This window comes from Rhinolophus sinicus, chromosome 2, assembly GCF_057876585.1.
Source record: "Rhinolophus sinicus isolate RSI-liver-muscle chromosome 2, RSI-T2T, whole genome shotgun sequence".
NCBI classification, from domain to species: Eukaryota; Metazoa; Chordata; class Mammalia; order Chiroptera; family Rhinolophidae; genus Rhinolophus; species Rhinolophus sinicus.
In genome coordinates, this window is record NC_142502.1 from 163550968 (window position 1) to 163567208 (window position 16241).

At 40.5% G+C, this 16241-nt stretch overlaps 1 protein-coding gene across 11 annotated transcripts in view; it reads left to right on the forward strand.

The window, feature by feature from the left end:
• Nucleotides 1-16241, forward strand: part of SLC8A1 (solute carrier family 8 member A1) — a 376061-nt gene that overhangs the window by 328537 nt on the left and 31283 nt on the right. For all 11 annotated transcript variants that reach the window (XM_074331917.2, XM_074331918.2, XM_074331920.2 and 8 more), the window contains one exon: nucleotides 8378-8653. In XM_074331917.2, coding sequence (XP_074188018.1) covers nucleotides 8378-8653 — 276 coding nt within the window. The remainder of the gene's footprint in view (nucleotides 1-8377; nucleotides 8654-16241) is intronic.

Genomic DNA, 16241 nt, shown 5'->3' on the forward strand with positions numbered 1-16241 from the left:
TTTAAATATGATACCATATGCAGAGGGTTATTTTAAGGAGGGTCGTTATTTCTCAATTATACTTTTCATAAAACAAGGCCAAATGAATTTAGATGTGATCAGAATATATTTTTGCTGGACAAGCCACAGAGATTTTTCTCTCTGGAAACACTGCTGCAAGTCATTCCAGTGAAGTAGTGGAAAGAGTTTCAGTTCTCCTAAGCATCACTTAAACTCTCTGAGCCTGTTTCGTCATCTTTAAAACGGAGAAAATAATACCTTCTTTAGCCGGTTGCTGGGAGGATGAAGACGAGGTGGGACGTATGTATTTACCATGTGCTTGAAGGTAAGCACTCAGTAAGTGAGCCCAAATTCATAGGCTAATCACAGCAGCATCTTACGAGCGTCCAGTCTTTCTGCTCCTCTGCATGTGGAGCTGCCTTTCATACCCATCCACCCTTTATATCAATTTTAACATTTTCCTAGAACATTGAGTTGTTTGTTGAAAACTACAGGGTTATTGCTGCCCAAACAGTTCCTTTAAGGCTCAACTTCCGGCACTCCAGGAGGCTAATTCAGAGACAGCTGCTAATATTTACAGTGTTATCAGCACCCTCAGGCCAGTTGTCATGCAGGATCTCTGGTCCCTCTCCCCACCTAAGAACACAGGTTATGGTGAGGCCAAAAAGGAACACCAATGGAGCCACAGATAGTGGAGTCATACTACTATATTCTCGCTGGCGGCTGGATTGGAGACACAGGAAGCAGGAGCCACACGATCCGCAGCCTGCCGGCCACTTCTCTGTCAACCAACCCACCCCTTGCTAACTGCAATCCGCGCTTGCTAACCCCACTTGTTAGTGTCAGTCCGCCAGCCACTTCTCTGCCAACTAACCAACCAACACCCTAGTGTAGCCACAGCAGTTATATTAGTAGTTAATGGCTAACTGGTTACAGCTGATGGCCACCCAGCCACAGCCAATGGCCATCTGATTACAGCTGATGGCCAGCTAATAACGAAGCCAGCACCTTTCCAAGTGAGGCTGAGAGCCTGGAAACTGCTCTCGGGGACTGTGTCCCCACACCAGTCTTAGAACCTGGTGTGCCCCCACACTGCCCACAGTAACTAAACCATCTGAACTAGCAGGAGGTCTACGCTTGCTGAGTATCAGTTCTACTTGTTGAGGGTATATTTCTTAGATGTTCAAGTCTGTAGAGAATATGCTTCTCTGCAGAATCCTGGAATTCTGCTAATCCTAAAATCAGTAAAGGGGAAGAGGACACGCTGAATTTCAAGATTCTCAGCCTGATGTGGAATTATTTTGCAGAAACAAATCTTAGGGCAAAAACACACAAGCTTAATTGTGTCAACTTATGCTCATTTAGGAACATTCAATGCCCATAGAGGAATTCTTAAGAGAGGCCAAGCAGTCGAGACTCAGCTTTAAACTGATTCCTTTTTCTAATAATCAAACTCACATGCAGCCAGGTCCTTAGTGGATCTGGTTCTCATTGGCTGCATTTGCTGAGAAATATTTCTGTCACATTAGCTATTTCTTGTGCTGTGCTAACCACCCTAACAAGGTCCACGATGGCCTGAGCTGGTAAGCATTCTGTTGCTTGTGGAAAATTTCACTCAGAGGTTCATTTAGTCCAGACGGGGTTGAAAGTTATTCACAGAGAGTGAGTAGCCTTCTTGCATCCCTTCTAGGACTGTCATACATCACCTGTGCCTTACCCCCCAAGTATGAGCTGTAACTAGCACTGGTGAGACAGAATGACCCATAGCAGTCTCTAGTTTGGAACCAGAGGGCAGGGTAGCAGGGCCTATTCAGTGTGCTCTAAGAACAGGTCCACAGTCAAAGCTATAAGTCTATAACAATCTTGAACTCAGACTCTTAGATGTAGGTTTAACTAAAGCCCTTGTCTCTCTCTCTCTCTCTCTCTCTCTCTCTCTCTCTCTCTCACAAAGAGACATGAAAGCAAGAGATCAAAAATCCAACAATTGAACCACAGTTCTCAATTTTTGCCTCTTAAAATGAAAAGGGGTAAATTAGCTGATGGCTAGGGTTTCTTTCATCTCAAGCATTGTCTGATTCTGTCAGAACCTTTGAAAGCAAAGTGAACTGGAAATGCGCAACAGAAGAGCAGAACCTGGTTTGTAATTACTGGATTATCAGAATGCAAAAAAAGGTGATAGCTATGGAAGAGAAAGCCCATTCCATCAAATTGACTTGATAGAATGGGCTTTCTCCTCCATAGCTATCTTGGTGCTCAAAAACTAAAAATCTTGGTGTTCAAAAACTAAACAGACACAAAATTAAAATCAACCCCATTTGGAAAAAAAGGAATAACATTTCAAAAAGAAATTTTGCCCAAAGCAATGTGTATAGAATACAGAAAACCACTGTAGTGATCTAGCTTCACAATTATGGATTTGTATATTGTACAGGGCTGCTGAGTAACAGTTATTGGGCAGAGAAGATCACATGGATGAGAGTGTGGTTGGCCACAGATGTCATCCTATATCCATCCGCTCATTCTTCTGGAAAGTGTTCTGATCATTCTCACTATTCCGTAGTGGAGAATTCTCTTGCAAAATAAAAATAGACTAATTATAGTTAAATGAATACTGAAAAGAAAAAGTCACTCTTCCTCTGACAGCAGCACACATTCCCCAAGGTGGTGTCATGGTATATAGGCTGGTTTCCCAAATTCTAGACTGAAGAGTTAGATGCAAACCAGGATGTTTGATCCCAAACTAGAGGGTTGACCTTTGACAACTAGAAATGGAAATAAGAACTTGCCACACTCAAAGTACAAATTCCAAAATGATCACAACTATGATGCCCTCCCTTTAATGTCTTATTTCCTGTGTTTAGTTGGTCCCCAAGAGCTTGAGAAAGAGCATATGGCTGACTTTTCAAAAAAATATATCATGTCGAGAAACTAGAATACAAACGTTACTGATGGTACATGAGTGTTTTCACATTCCTCAAAAAAAAAACACACACACACATTGTATTTATATAGCATTTAGGCATTGGAGGAATTCTCAGATTCAAACTTTACACCAATGTTTGACAGATTCTATAGTCCTCAACTTGCTTCAACAAGGCATCATGTGTAGTAAATGGTCCCCAGGCTATGAGATCAAATCCCAATTCAGTCACTGAGTTGGTAAAATAACTACCAATTGTAATTATTTTCGAAAGTCACTTAAATTCTCTGAACTTCAAGTCCTTCATATGTACAATGGGATTAATAATGCTTACCTTGCAGAGTTATTGTAAGGATTAATAAAATCAGGTATGGAAAAACAATTAGCTAAGTGCCTGTCATTTAGTAGACACCCCATCATATTCTCTCCCTCTGTTACTTTCTTCCTTTCTTTTCTTAAAATCAAGCAGCTTAGGGAAGCTGTAGCAACAATGTTTCATTCAAACAGAATATAGATTCTGTGAAATCAGGATACTCGAGTCATATAGATTTACTGCCTTCCTTCTAACAAGTAATAGTGATAGAATATGGCACATATGTCTGCAAAGGGGTTTACAGTTTTGCAAATGACTTGGACATTTCCTGTTCAGGGCCTCACCTCAGCTCTGGGATGTGGGAGTTAGCAAACTCACTTGACAGATGAGGAACTGAGGCTCAGAAAGGTCAAGTGCCTTCCCCAAAACCAAGCTATCGGAACTAGAAATAGACTTAACTTTTCTGACCCAAGTGTCCACTACATCCATCAGCCTCTTTTTCTGGTTCTCAAAGCTCTCCCTGAAGTGCCTCTAGAAGTCATATCTGGTTTACTTTAGGTGCTGTGTTACCTGCAGGTGTCAAGCCCAGAGATTGCTTTTCACAGTCACCTGTGCTGATGATGCTTCTGTTCTCATGTTCCAGAGTAGGGTCAGGGCAAGCATTGTTGTATCACTAGTTGAAGTGATGTTTTCTCTGTTCTCCGTAGTTTTAATGATTCGACTATTTTTGTAGTTATATTTAGGAAGTCCAACATGTATCAAGGAAACTATTTTAAAAGATGATGGGACAGATTAATCAAATACAGCTTTTGTCGTGGTTGTTATCTTTCCATTAGTGAAATCCATAAAGTGGAAAAGAAGGATTCCAAAATAAGAGGATCCTTTGCTTAGGTTCCTATAAAAAGGAAAGCCATCAACCTGCCTGTTTCTTTGGTAACGCAGAAGAGGGACTCAAAAGAGTTACGTAGCCGACTGTAACCCTGGGCTGGCAAACATGCAGACCCAGAAGATTATGATCAACTTTGCTGTAACATAAAAGATGCTCCCAGGTGGTTTCTTTTCTTTTCTTTTCTTTTTTTTTAATGCTCCACTGATCTTTGCAAAGAACAGACTTTTAAGTATAGTCCAGATGGTGATGGATGAACATAATATTTTTTTGTCCTTTTCTAAGGCAGGGTAATTGTGCATCATGCATGGCAGTCAGTGGTCATTTTTAATATTTAAATGACATCTGAGTTGGAGATTAAAATTTATAAAGAGCAGCAAGATTCCAAGAAAAAGGATGGGAAGCTACTTCTACTTTCAAATGCAATAAAACAGATGAGCCTTCCATTCCAGACTTAGGCATTAAAATATTTAAGATTTCTTGTAATGCTGGAAGCCCGCAGAAGGAAATCTCAATATGCCCCCCCCTCTCTCTTTCTCTCTCTCTCTCTCTCTCTCTCACACACACTCACACACACACACATTTTGTGTTGCACACTTATACATCATGAAGTTAATTCCAGAGGGCAGGATTCCGTTTTGTTTTTAAAAGCTTAGAATGTAACCTTAGAATCCAGCATAATGACTAAGCGATTAAATAATGACAGGGAAACACAGTAACAATCCTAAGTGGAGGAAAATAATGATAACTACCACGATAATTATTATCCTGAAACACCCTCAAACACTTTGCAGAGGTGATCTAGTTATTCCCCTGCATATCCCTCATGGGAAGGGTGTTATTGTTTCCATCTTGAAGGCAAATATAATATCCAGTCTCGATTTATGTGTCATTTCTTCTGAGAAACTTCATTTATTTGTTTTCTTGTTCATCTTCACAATTTGGACTTAGACACCCCAAATTAAGTAATCTTGTAGAGTTAGAGGCAAGAATAATCTATTTCGATGGATGATTGATTAAAATTCAGTGTTTTTCAAACTGTTTTAATCAGATACCCTGTGAAATTATAAAATGTCCCAAATATGAAAATTTTAAAGCATAGGATGTAAAATAAATCTAACTGGAAAGTCTAGTTAGAAGGAGTCTTTGGAAGGAGGAGGGGGGAGCAAGTAGTGAAAAAGTTAACATGGTTCTCTTGTTCCTCGCTCCCTCAAATAAGCCCTGACAATTGCACCTCTGACAGTGAGTCCTACCTGGAGCTAACATGTAGGGTAAAAGGGAAATGGGAAGAAAAGTGAAAGAAGGAAAAAGGAAGAAATGGATAAGGACACGAGAATGGAGTGGGTAATAGAAACAGAGTCGCTGTTCTTTACACATCAATGTGACCACATAGGAGGCTTCCGAGGGGATGCTGTATTAGTTAGCTAGGGCTGCCATAACAAAACACCACAAGCTGGGTAGTGGAAACAATAGAAATTTACTTTCTCACACTTCTGGAAGATAGATATCCAAGATCAAAGTGTTGGCAGGTTTCGTTTCTCCTGAGGCTTCTCTCCTTGACTTGGGAGAAGGAAGGGGCCATCTTCACGTAGTGTCTTCACAGGGTCTTCCGTCTTTGTGTGCACATCCCTTCTGTCTCTGTCTGGGTCCCAGTTTCCTCTTCTTATAGGAATACCAGTCAGATTGGACTACAGTCCATCCTAATAGCTTCATTTTTAACTGAATCACCTCTTTAAATGCCATGGGTTCAAATACAGTCGCATTCTGAGGTGCTGGGTGGGGCTTAGTAGGGCTTCAACATATGAATTTGGTGGAGATAGAATTCGGTCCATAACGTGTGCTTTTACATAAAAGCACCTTTTTCTTTCAGGCAAGGGTAATCGTAGAAATATGTAATAGCCATACAGCATGAGTGCTGCAGGAAACGGTTGTTAAAAAATAAACTGAGGCACATTAAACTTTTCAAGAGTTTATTTGAGCTAACACAGATTCAGATTGGGCAGAGTCAAACCAAAAGTGATTAGAAGCGCTCTGCCAACGGAGGTTAGGGGAAAGATTTACAGAGCAGATGCAGAAGCAAAGCAAGGAAATGATTTCATTGGCTATAGCTTAAGCAGTTTCCTTATTTGGGAAAGCCTCGGTGGTGGTTTGTGTTTGTATTTTCTTAAATTTCATTTTCTCAGATACAAGTATATTTACGGGAATTGACTCTGGCTTAGGTTTTGATTTGCGTACATAGGTTACCAAGGCATTAGCGCCATCTCGGCCTCATAGCCTCCTTGTTTAATTATTTTAACATAGTCAACAGTGCTTGTTCATTCCAGTGAGTCACATCCTTTTGAATCAGCTGACCTGACTCGAGTTTCCTGTCTATTTAGTCTCCCAAGGTGATCCATTCGTCCACTGGGGGTTTCCTCCTAACAGTTGATTGGAGACCTTCCAAAGCCTCAAAAGTGAGGATGCTTTCTCCACAGATGCCCCCAAGTTGGTTCACATAATAATCCTGACCAGGTGCTCCTTGAAGAGTGGGCCGTTGCCTCTTCTGTCTTCTTGTAAGATGACAGGTGACAAGTCCAGACATTCCTCTCTTCATGTTTTGTGAGAGGCGCATTTCCCTCAGAGTTCCTCTGCTTTCAGAGTCCCCATCGTCATCTGCACCAGATGGCCTCCCCACGGAGTATCTCATGAAGAGCACATGCATTTGCATTTGTGCTGTGTTGACAATCTCGGGTCAAGCAGTCAGCTGGAAAGTGTGACAGCTTCACCTGCTGCCAGCTGCATTCATTAAATGAAAGAAAGTAGATCCTTGGTGACAAGGTTGGGGAGTTGGGGGTGGTGAACAAAGTCCCCAAGGAGGTTTTTCCAAAATGCCCACAAAACACAGATGTCTATTTGCTATCACTTCAGGAAGAGCTGACATTCAATATCCCAATTTTAAAATATGTGAATGGGGATTGTATCACATTAGAAATGAAGTCTCCATTTGAGAATAGTGGTATTGATTTCCTTTAAATAGTAAGCTTTATGCATTTTTTTCTTCATTGACAGTATAATGCACTTGGCAAAATTATGATATGTGTGTATATATCATGTAATTAAGTAGTTATATAAAGTCAGTAGGAATTAATGCATGTATCCATTCATTTAACAAGCATTTAACCAGCTTATGCCACATGGTGGAGATGGGACCAAACACGAGGGACAGTGAACAAATCCATGCCCTTGAAGGGCTCACAGTTACCTGGGAAGAGAGGCAAAGTGGACAGGCACAATCTAGAGACTGGTTGTCATACTGCTCATGCATGAGAATCACGTAGAAGGCTGGTTCAAACACAGATTGCTGTGCCATCTCCCACCCTCCCCCACTCCTTTAGTTTCTGATTGAGTGGGGTCAGGAATTTGCATTTCTGACAAGCTCGCTGGTGATGCTGCTACTTTGAGAACCCCTAATCTAGTTTGACAAGTGTTGGGGGCTATGGAAGTTCTCAGGAGGAGTTCCCAGCACTGGCTGGAGGGCGAGAGGGGTTCAGAGAAGACTTCATAAAGGAAGTGACCTTGAAAGGACAAGTGGGGAAGGATAAGGAGGGAGGGATTGGGGGACATGCCAAATACTTTTAGTTCTAAAGGACAAAAGTAGGAGAAAGTACATGTGGTTTGAAAAAAAATGCACATCATTCCATGTGGCTAAGATGAAGTTTGCATGTGAAGTAGTTACAGGAGATAAAGCTAGAGAAACAGGCAGGGTCTGGAACCGCTCTTGGAGGCCCTGTGCAAACATTGTCCTATACTTGATTGTAGAACCATGAATGTCCAGAGCTGGACTCAAAGCTGGAAGAAAAGAACCCTGGCAGAAGAACTCTGTCACAGTTCACTTTCTTTAAAAGAGGCTTTTTTTTCTGAGCCTGGCACAGGGCTTCCCAGCCTTTGGAAAAAATTCTTTTCATTTCTCTGAGGTGATAAATCTCACTGGAGGTGATATGAGAGTGGAAAGGGCGTATGTTGATTGCATCTAACCAAAACTGAGTGGAAGGTTAAGTTTTTGCCATTCACCCATGAGCCACAGAAAGAGGGTATGTCAGAATTTTAATAATTGTTTCATTATGATTGACTCCTGGAAAACCTAAGATTCACCCATCTCTAACGGCCTCCTGGTCACTCAGAGGGGAGTAATGACAGGTCTGGGAAGCAGAGACTGGGAGAGAGAGAGACCCGGATAGCATGGGTTGTGATGAAATGTGCTTCATTCTTTTCTCTCCAGGGGAAGATGATGATGATGACGAATGTGGGGAGGAGAAGCTGCCCTCCTGTTTCGATTACGTGATGCACTTTCTGACTGTGTTCTGGAAGGTCCTCTTTGCCTTCGTCCCCCCGACAGAATACTGGAATGGATGGGCGTGTTTCATTGTCTCCATCCTCATGATTGGCGTACTGACAGCTTTCATCGGAGACTTGGCTTCCCACTTCGGCTGCACCATTGGCCTGAAAGATTCTGTGACTGCAGTAGTGTTCGTCGCACTTGGAACTTCAGTACCAGGTAAAGAATACATTTATATATGATTCCCCTTATTTGCCTTATCACCTTTGCTTGCCTAACAACTTCAAGAATTGTGATAACAAACCAGGCCTATGAGAGACGAGAGCCCCAAAGATACACATGATGACTCTGTCAGAACACTGTCAGGGCATTTTTCAAGGTTAGAAAGTTGATCAGTATCATCATGATGACGGGAAAGCGTTCCCAGAGGGAACTGCATGGCCTGCATGGAGAGAGCAGACTGATTTGATGGACAGATGGATAGATCAGCATCTCATCACAATTAGCACTTTCAAAAACACAAAAGACAATTACAGAATCATCTTCAAGAACAAATTTTTTGTCTTTTATGTATTTAGTAAAGTTTGGATGATTTTTATGAAACTGTATTCGTTAGGTAACTAAGATAAATGCTGAAAACCTGCAACAATATTCTCCTGACCCAAGTATTAACGGGAGTAAAGAACAAGAAGCAGGCATTGATCAGGACAGGAAAAGTTATCTCAAAAGTGAGCAGGCTAAGTGTGCATTGCATGGACGTCCCTTCATGCATTCCTATAAGCTTAATTTTTCTGCCAGCCTACAACTGTAGCTCATTATAGTTGCTCAGATTTCTGACTAAGACATCATACTCCCAAATATGACATTGACAGCAGTAATTTTCCAACTTCAGTGGGCATCAAAATTACCTGGGAGCTTGCGTAAAAAATGCAAATGCCTGAGACCTATCCCCAACCTGTGGAATCGGGAGACCTAGAGCTCTCAGGTGGTCCTGGTGACCATGAGAGCTTATTGTAACTGACATCCGGGACCTATTCCCCAGCACTACTTGACAGCTTGACAGATGTACAGCCTTCACTTTGAGCAACAAGATTCTCATTCTCTACCAAGTAACAGGTCAAGGACAAGCATCACAGTGGGTCTGGGGAATGGCGGGACTTGGGAGTGACAGCCCTGCTGTGGTGCCACTCACTTTGCACGTTCCACACTTGCCACTGATACAAACTCTGTGATTTCTACTAACACTTGCCATAATGGGCAACCCTGGCTTCTGGGCTTGAGTCTGAAAAAAAGTACAGTTGAAATCATATATATCTATCTCTTCACTGGAATCTACTAGTTCTTCTCCGCTGAGATATTTATCATCTCGGTGATGATGGATATGTTACTTTTAACCCATCTGAGCCTCAGTTTCTCTATTTGTAATATACTTACTGAAGAAAAATACCTATAAATGATGCATCTAGTACGGCATCTCGGACATGGAAGGAACTCAATCAAATAGCAGCTTTTGTAGTTATTACTTATGTTGAACAGCTGAGGATCTGACCAGCACAAATCTGAACACATCGGATGAAATGACCAGGGAGACCAGGAATGAAGTGTCCGTACTTATACTGGGCAGCCAGAGCACGGGGTGCTGTCCAACTGATCAACCACTTGGGAGTCCTGATCAAGTGGCCTGGCATGGTTTTGGTGCCCACCTGAGCTGACAGAGGAGCCAGGAGATTTAGGGAGTAAGAGTATTCCCGCCTTAGTTAGCAAGGTTATGCAAAGTCTTCCAGTTGACTACTCATCCTCAGAGGAAAGCAGGCTCCCCGTCAACCCCAGCTCTGTTCCAGCAGTTCCACATTTGGTCTTTATTTTGATTTTTTTTCCAAAAATTATCATAAATTTACCAAACAGGAGATAAAACTTAAAATATTCATATTTGGGGGCGGCCGGATGGCTCAGTTGGTTAGAGCGTGAGCTCTCAACAACAAGGTTGCCGGTTTAATTCCCTTATGGGATGGTGGGCTGTGCACCCTGCAACTAAAGATTGAAAATGGCAACTGGACTTGGAGCTGAGCTGCACCCTCCACAACTAGATTGAAGGCAACTTGGAGCTGATGGGCCCTGGAGAAACACACTATTCCCCAATATTCTCCAATAAAATTTTAAAAAAAGAAAAAAGAATTCCTTTTAAAAAATTCATATTTTAAGTTGCTTTGTTTAGAAAACATATACAGAGGGTGCCCAAAAAAATGTATACACATTTTAAGAAAGGAAAAAAACTGTATTAAAATTGTAATACTCAATGTATACTGATAACAAAAGATTAATACAAGTCACGTTTGACGTGTGCAATTACAAGGGGTGCTCAAGGTGGTTATCATCAGCGTCAAGATACTTCTGATTATGGCAAACTACTGCTTGAACATAGATAATCTCTCTTAAAATGTGTATACATTTTATTGGCACCCCCAGTATACAACCAAAGGAACTGAATACCATGGTTATCTATTGCTATATCTATGTCTATTATAAGAAAATGTTTTGCGGTCCACTTTGCCGAAGGCTTAAATCACTGTATCAAATGGTGCCCAAGTTAGCACACACTGTTGGCCATGGGTTTAATCCTTGAGGAGAATCTGTGCAAGTTATGGTAATGAAGATGAAATTAGGTCTCTCATGACAGTTACTCAAAATCAGCCTGCCTTTCTGGAAAGTCAGCAATCGGTTCTAGCAAATGCATCACTTGCTTTCAAACGGATCAAAAGAAAATGCTTTTCCTACATCAAATCCTTGTTAAAAAAAAAAAAAAAAAAAACATTGTTCTTAAATTTCCCAACTTCTCATCTCAATACCTCAAAATTGGCTCTTCTTTCTATATAATAATCTTCCGAAATGGCCCTGTGCATCTCTTGTATTAATAAGTGTTTTTGAATAGTGTGCAGCCATACAATTTAAAACAATGTTTTTTCTGTAACATGAAATGTGGATTACAGTAAAACTTTCTGTTTGGAGGACTCATTTGTTCTGCCACTTAAAACCAGCTTAATTCCCAGGGAGAGGCATCAAGAAGTAAGAAACCCTATTGGGGAGAATACAACAGAATCATTAGTTGTCAAAATGGTTTCCCTACACTGCTATAAATTCTTCCCATCGGGATAGAGATTTCTTTGCTCTGTTATTGGGAGAATTCCTGTAATTTGCTGCAATATTAACTGTGCAGCATGCTCCCCAAACAATATATTCACAGGTAATCTCAGAAAATCATATCTATGTAAACAGACTTTTTTTCCCTAAAAACAGCTGTGCAAATTGAACAAGATGCTGAATGAATATTTCTCACTTTATTCTCCAACCCTGATGATTCCGAACAGTGCTTTATTTTAAAATCTCCTGACTTAAAAAAAAAAAAAAAAAGAAAGAAAGCTATTGTTCCCAGATGACAAAACCCAGTTGCTATAGGCTGAAGAAGAATAAGGAAAACTCCTCTTCATTTGTAGCCTACCGTTAATCTGGCAGTGGTCCTGGCGCCCCGCTTTTTCTCCAGGCCTGTGTCTTGACACGTGTCCTAAAGAAGAAGGGCTCCTGGCTAATGTCTGATGTACTGCTGCCTCTTTCTAGGTGAGACTGTTAGATTCGTGGCTTGTGATGGCCTGATGGGCATTGAAAACTTTCCCTGCCTCAAGCAGGATTAACTAGCTACATATCTCATTGGAGGTGTGTTTTACTATATTATTCAAAATCTCCGGGGAAAAGAGCTTTTTGACTTTCCAGGTGAGACACAGCTTCCTCCTCATACCAACTGGTACCAAGTGTTCATTAGCATCTACTGGCAGGGAAGGGCTTTCTCTCTCTCAACCTGAAGTTTGCATAAGAACTTAGAGACCCATTCAAGTTAGTAAGACGAAGGGCCTTCTTTTTCCAAATCACCTTTTACAGGGCTGCCTGTCAGCCGAAGAGGGAGCCTCTTGAACAGTCTCTTTCCACTTCTGTGCAGCTCTTGTATTAATAAATAATAAACCATTCTGAAAAGCATGGCAGCCATACAATTACATTTTTTGTTCTGTCATATGAAATGTGGATTACGGCTGGAGTGAACCAGAGCCTGGTCTCCAGGTCTCTTCTCTTCTCGGGCCACGCTCACTCCCTGAGCCATCACACCAGTCTCCGTGGCTTAAATGTTATTAATATGCCAATGACTGGCAGATGTATATCTCCAGCCTCCACTTGCCCCTGAGCTCTAGATTCACATACCAACTGCCTTCCCTGTATCGATGCTAGATGTGTAATTTGCAGCTCAAAGTTACCATGTCCAAAATAGAACTGTTAATTTCCACTTCCTAAGTGCCTTATTTTTCAACCAAACCTATTCTTTCTAGATTTTGCCTTTCTCAGGAAAACAGTCTCATCATCCACCCAGGTGTCCTTGATTCCTTTTTCCTCACCCCCACAGTCAATCCATTTATAATCCCTGCAGATCTTTCCTCAAACGTATCTTGATCAAACCCACTTATTTCTCTGTCACCACCCTCCTTGGTCTAGACCCCTACTCAGACTCAGTAGCCTCCTGACTTCACGCTTCTGCTAGAGGCAGTTTTAGATATAATCAGACCACATTTCTGCTTACAGTCTTCCAACGACTTCCTGCTTCACTTAGGATAAACTTTAAAAGGCACCACTCTGGCTGACAAAGACCTGCGTGACTTGGCCCCCCACTGTCTTTCCATTCTGTTTTCCTCCTTGCCCACTGGCCTTTTCACTGTCCTCCATGCACCAAGTTCATTCCTTTCTCAGGGTTGCACTAGCTTTTCTACAATTCTTCACCTTCATTTACACACAACTGGCTCTTTGTCTTAATTCTATCTCATCTTAAATGTCACTTCTTCCAAGCGACCTTTCCTTAACCACACACAGTGAAGTACTCATCCAGCTCTTCTGTATTATAAAATAACAACCTATTTTCCGTATTTATTACTTTCTGGATGTTTTTAGTTTATTTATTATTGAATGTTATTATGATCTAACTCTCCTAACAGACATGTAAGCCTCATGGGAACAGAAATGTGGCTTTCTTTTCTCTATTATATCCCTGGTTCCTAAAATGATGCCTAGTTAACACACGTATAAGTAATGAAATTGTGTGTGTATGTGTTGGTGTGTATGTATGCATGTGTTGTGTATATAAATGAATGTACAAATCAGTCATGTATACATTAGTACGAGTTGTTTCAGTTAGACTGCTCTCTTCCTAACACCTTCTAGAGGTAGCAAAGAAGTCAAGTTATGACTGAGAAACAGTAGATGCTTCTATAGCGTGGCTTATTTTTGAGAAATAGAATGCATCTGAGTAGGTTATTAAGGTAAGATGGGACAAAGGTAACTTAAGAGCACTAAGAATCTCAGAACAAAACATTTTTCCTTTTGCATAATTTTTGCTCTGGTGGGAACTGTGATGAGTAATAAGATAGTATTATTTTATTTTTTTTTTTGCCTTCATTCTTTTCTCTGCCATAATCCCTGCCTCCAAGATCCAGAACTCAGGCCAGTACTTTTAAAACTTTAGGGATACTCTGTGGAGTGCTAAATAGACATTTTGAAATGGCCTGGCATGGGTTCATAACTACGTTATATCATATTGCTTCTATGGAGTAACACTTTCAAAATTCAAGAGCAAAAAAATATATATATAAGAAGGAACATTTGGAACTCAGCCTTTTTTGTACTAAAGACCACCTATAACGTCACATTCTTTTAGCTAACAATTATTTCATTTACTTGGGTAAAACCTGGGCCTGTGGGGTCAAGATATTCCCACTTCTATACCATATTCCAAATGTGAATTTTCCTTTCATTTCTTGCTTCTATTGGATTCAAATAGAAGTAAGAGTCCTTCCTTAATTGCACAGAAACCTCTTAGACGATGATGAATGGGAAATATTTTTACCTCATTTGGTCCTACTTTGGTCTTTCTCCATACATCTTGATTGAGCTTGTTCTGAAAACAGCCTATACCCCCCTTTCACTTCCCTTTACCAATTGTTTACTCCCAGAGCCAAAAGAGTTTAAAAATTGGGTATTCAAAGCCGTCCCTTAGCCTGTGGTGTTGTCAGATTTTCTGTTCGCTTGGAATGTTTTGAATATCTTTTGAATTCTGTCAAGTAGGAATTATTTCACTCTAGAGATTTTAATGCATGAATGGAAAGGAAATAGACAATTATAGGGATGGGGTTTTTTTTTCCCATTTTGTATATAGAAACTTTTGTAAAAATAAAATTTTGTTTTAGAGAAAATGCATGTCATTTTTAAATTACATCACTTCCAGAATTCTGAATACCATAGGAAGAATTTGATATACAACTAGTTACACTAGCTATTCACTTTGTTCTCTTAGTGTGGCGTTTATGAATATGCGCCAAGAGGGTACAGTGACAAGAGCTTTAGAATTAAATTCAAGAAACCGGACTTCTAACTACGATTCACTGTGTGGCTGGAATCCACTGCTTTCCTCCCTGCGCCTTGGTTTTCTTGCCTGTAGACTAGGCAGAATAATAGATGGCCATTTAAATAGAGTCAATGAGAGGATTAGTAAGATGGGTCACAGAGCACTTTGTCAACTGACAATTGGTATAAAATACAGGAAAGAATTATCATTATTTACACTGAGATTAACTCTCCAAAGGTCAAAAAGGAATAGAAACCATGACAAAATGAGAATGAATAGGAAAAGTTTTGTGAGTAGAGAAAGAACCCTTTAACATGCACCACAGAGCTCCACTGTATGCCACAGCATAAGCACTATATATCCATTATCCATTATCTTATTTAGGTTATATCATTAAGTGATGTGAAGTGATTTTGCCCCTCCAAACATTTATTGCTTTTTATCCTGTAGATTCTTTTTTTGAAAATGAGACTGTCTTTTTGTGAGTGTGCTAGAAAACACTATTTGGCTTTGCAACAAAAAAATTGTTAGCTATTGATGGTTTAAGTTTTTCACTTTTTAATTTCCTGACTTCTAATTATTCCGAAAACTAAGATATTCTATAGTATACTTCTGTAACAAGTACATTACAATAGATTACGTCCTGCTACTTTATTTCTCACTGTAACTTTATTTTCTAAAGTAACTTGGATGGTTGAGTAGGTTATATAGTACAATCTCAAGGGGTCACCATAATCTAAATGATACCCCTGGAGACATACGGGGTACCACATCCGTGGATGTATGTAGTGGCCCGTCTAAAGACCACTTTATAGCATATAGGAGATTGTGCACCAGTATCCCCAGTTACATGAGGACGTTAAGGCTCATACAGAACACATGCTCTGCCCACATTTAGTCCACTTTACTATAAACAAGGTAAATTTTGGATTTCGTATTATCTTCCTGACAATCTAGTACTTAACCACTCTAGTTAAATCATTCCACCTTGGATTTATTTTTGAAATAAGCATTGCATACATACAGTCTTTTCCATACATCTTCCAGGTGTTTTTTTTTTTTTTTTTTTTTTAGAAATTGTTCATTGTTCTCTTTGCCTCAATTTTAGTATTTTCCACTTTTAAAGCATGCAGTAGTGGGATTATATTCAAGCTCCAGGTCAGACACTATCATTAGTCCCTTTGGCATGAAAAACAGCTAATAAAGTCCATGACTTAAAAAAATTCAGAAATGGTCTGGCCCAGTGGCTCAGGCGGTTGGAGCTCCGTGCTCTTAACTCCAAAGGCTGCCGGTTCAATTCCCACATGGGCCAGTGGGCTCCCAACCACAAGGTTGCCAGTTCAACTCCCCAAGTCCCACAGGAGATGGTGGGCT